The sequence below is a fragment of the Triticum urartu genome, chromosome 7 (genome assembly GCF_003073215.2).
Source record: "Triticum urartu cultivar G1812 chromosome 7, Tu2.1, whole genome shotgun sequence".
In the NCBI taxonomy this organism is placed as follows: domain Eukaryota; kingdom Viridiplantae; phylum Streptophyta; class Magnoliopsida; order Poales; family Poaceae; genus Triticum; species Triticum urartu.
Window position 1 is genome coordinate 590,199,475 of NC_053028.1, and position 3,578 is coordinate 590,203,052.

General features: G+C 42.3%; 1 protein-coding gene across 1 annotated transcript; it reads right to left on the reverse strand.

The window, feature by feature from the left end:
- Positions 1-2,561: 2,561 nt before the first annotated feature.
- On the reverse strand, positions 2,562-3,322 carry LOC125521588. Its single transcript, XM_048686646.1, has 2 exons — positions 3,005-3,322; positions 2,562-2,902 (listed from the first exon to the last, which is right to left on the reverse strand). Exons 1-2 carry the CDS (start codon positions 3,147-3,149, stop codon positions 2,682-2,684), a joined length of 366 nt encoding a protein of 121 aa, XP_048542603.1. The 5' UTR covers positions 3,150-3,322; the 3' UTR covers positions 2,562-2,681.
- Between the last annotated feature and the right edge of the window lie 256 nt (positions 3,323-3,578).

Sequence of the window (3,578 nt, forward strand, 5' to 3'; positions counted from 1 at the left end):
GAGTAGAGATTTCAGTGACAAGTTTGGTAAGTAAATTCAAGTGATAATGTGATTTATTATAATACATGGAATATTGGATGTGGGGATGGTGGAAAAGGGTGAAACATGAAACATTACATTCTTTTTAAGTAGTATAAAACTAATACACCTTGTATTTTGGAACGAGTGGAGTATGTGTCGAATCTTGCCCTTGATTTATCTTATATTTTGATGAGAAGTTGGACAAGTAAACTAAAGTGATAGTGGTTTATTTTTTTGCGGGTGTGATAGTGGTTAAGAAGGTAAGTAAATAAAGATGACTGATTATCATACAGGGAAAATTGGACGAATGGGTGGTGAAAAGAAAAGTGAAACATGAAACCTTGCATTCTTTTTAAGTAGTATACGTATAATACATATTTTAAGTAGTAGAGATGACAAAAAGACCATACCGGGTCGTTCTTTCTTCCTCTGGAAGAAATAGGGCAATCTTGCCAGCATCTCTCCCATGGAGAGTTCCTCTGATGTCCTCCTCTAGCGGCTCCCCTCTGCCGACGATCGAGTGAGGGGGGGGGAGGGGGGTCACCGGATCCACATGTGTGTGGATAGTTGTAGGCTAAAGTAGCTTCATTTTTAGGTTGTTCATCATCTTGACTTCGGCGACGGCGATGGTGATGCTGAATAAAGATTCTTCAGATCCTTCCCCGGCAAGGCGATCGGCCCTATGGTTGGGGACGGTTTTGGAAACAAATCTGTTCAAGTAAGGATGGTGTGGCGGCGGCATCCTCGTGGTGGACATGTGTCCTCAGGTTTGCGACGACGTCTACTCCAACATCGGCATGGAGCTTGGGAGGTAGTCCAGGAGCGGATGCAGATTGTGGTCTGCATCGATGACATCTGAAAGATGGAATGTGTGCCGGTTTCATGGTTGATGGAGGGCAGGTGTGGTTTCCTCCTTTGGCGTCTTAGTCGTGGTGGGGTGCCAGATTTGGAGTTCTATTGCATGCATGGGGTGTTGCCCCTGTCTGATTTGTTCAACGGCAATGGCTTCACTTTTGGTGAGCCACCTTGGATGTCCGCAAAATTGCATATCAGCGATGGAGGCACGTCGAGCTCGGGTGAGGAGGTGATCCATCATTCTTTTCTTCGGTGGCTGCTGTGGTGGTGCCGGAGGCAGGTGACAGGCGTTGATGTCAAACTCAGAGATGTTCTATTGTCTTTTCAGTTTTGTCATGTTGGTCCTTACGTGACTTGTATTTTGATCTTTATGATATGAATGAGACACATATTACCATGTAAAAAATAAAAAAAGCAACGCGAGAAATAAGGGAAGTGAAACAACAATACTAAGACTAACCACAGTGGGAGTAATTTCAGCAGTAACATCGAGTCCAACTCACCAAATTTGCTTATGTGGCAATAAGTTAATGAGAAGAGAGGTAGTTTCAGTAACTTAGCTAGTTACTGTAACATCACATGTCCCAATGCAATATGAATCTATAACCTAATAAATAAAGCTTTGCATGTTACTACACTTATGTTACTACGAGAGTGGATTTTTGGAACCCGGGTGTATTGGAGGACTTTATTTTAAATACTTTGAAAATCACATTTAAGGTTTCAAAAAAATCTGAAAAAAATATAGTCCTACGAGTAGAATTATCTTCAGTCAGAGATGCCATTTGGAAGCAAAACTGAACATAATCTTGTTACTATATAATCCTACGAGTATGAAATCTGGATGTTGATATATTTAAAACCTTTATTGGATATAACAAATGGGTTAAAGCCCTAATTCCAACAGTTTGGTGCACCTCAGATGAATAGTAAATTCAAAAAAATATATCAACATCCAGATTTCATACTCGTAGGATTATATAGTAACAAGATTATGTTCAGTTTTGCTTCCAAATGGCATCTCTGACTGAAGATAATTTTGTCCTCCGTGTGCAAATTACAAGTACTAACAAAATGTCTTATTGAAGAGGACGAACGTTTGCCTCTCAGCCTCCATGGAGGCCTTCTTTTGAAAAAAAAATCAAAATTCAATTTTTTTGGTTTCAAAAAAATTTGAAAAAAATGTGAAAGTAAACAAGGATGTTATGTGTATGTGTGTAAAATTCAGGATGAAAAACATTGAAATGGGACCTGTATAAAAAAATAAATTCATGGCCTGGGAGGATGAATAGTATCTTGTGTTAAAAAGCCTCAGATTTGTCTTTTTTGCACAGCCCTCATTTCAACGTATTTTGCCCTGAAAGTTTACACACATGTGTGTTATGCCTTCATGTATATCTTTGTTTTTTTAGAATTTTTTGAAATGTAGAAAATATGAATTTTGAATTTTTCAAAACCGAGCTCCATGGAGCTCGGCCTCCAAAGAAAATATCCACTTATTTAAATCAAAATTAGATGAAATACATGGATGCCCAGGAACATACGGCATTTTAGTGTATGCAATGTCTGAATTCCATTTTATCCACGCATATTGTCGATGGTTGGTGTACATACTTATATTTTCCCGTATAGCAGGATAATCTGGTACCTGCTGACCAAACATAGCAGCTTGATAATTCAAGAACTTAAGAAGCACAAATTAGGTAAACATATTAGTGCGATACCCACAAACGTTAGGCAAACAATTTCTGAAACTGCAACACTACACAGATACTAGCAGTACCACCCGGATCAAGATCCGTACTTTAGAAGCTGAGCACCGAGAGAAGAATGGTAGTGCTGAAGACCAGTGCCAGAACGGAGGTCACCGGGTCCGGCAGGGCCACAGCGCCGCCGTTCTTGGTATTGTGCGGCCTCGTGTTCGCCGCACCGCCACCGGTGTTCCTCCCGCCGCCACTTGCTCCACCGCCGGGGCCACCACCTGCCATGTGCTCCAGCTTCCCCAGGAGCCTCCTGCCTTGGGTTTCTGGAAAGTAAGCGGCAATTCCAGGAATACTTTTGTAAGGGTGAAGTTTAAATATCAAGAAAGTTGAGAGCAAATAGGGGATGATGTACACAAACTACTGACCATGCAATCCCTGCACCTGGGGATGAGGCCTCAGATGATGATGAGCTGCATCAGCCATGGTGCCTCTCCGAGCTGCTTCACACCATATGCCATGGGAAGCAAAGGTGAGGAGGATGAGGAAGAGAGCGAGAGCACCTTTCTTCATCTTGGTTGCCAACAGAGAAACACCGATGTGGAGTGTGTGCGGAGGCTCGTCTTTTAACTGCTGGAGATAGCTACTCCACAAGTTAAGTGCATGTTGGCACCAGTTCAGCTTTGTTCTTTCTGTGACAGACACTCTGTTGGGAGGTGGAGGTGCTCTGTGCTGTGCCTTTCTCACTCCTTTGATATCTCACAGAATCAGGATGAGTACTCTCCGATAATCTTCCTGGTTAGCAGCACCACCTCCAAAACATGCAACAGTATCAGATGCTTTTGTTACAGTGCTACTTGGCATCACTGATGTTTCTGCTGGGGGATAAAGAGGGTGCAAAGCAAAAAGCCACCACAAGGGGCACATGTGGTGGCACACAGAGATTCCCTGATGCTCCTTCAAGATTTGCCAGCTATGGCCTAGTACTAGATTTTTTGTAGG

Coding starts and splice junctions, on each gene's coding strand:
- LOC125521588 (XM_048686646.1), bottom strand. CDS start 3,149: ATGAAGAAAGGTGCTCTCGCTCTCTTCCTCATCCTCCTCACCTTTGCT. Junction 2,903..3,004: donor CCAGGTGCAGGGATTGCATG/GTCAGTAGTTTG, acceptor CTTACTTTCCAG/AAACCCAAGGCAGGAGGCTC.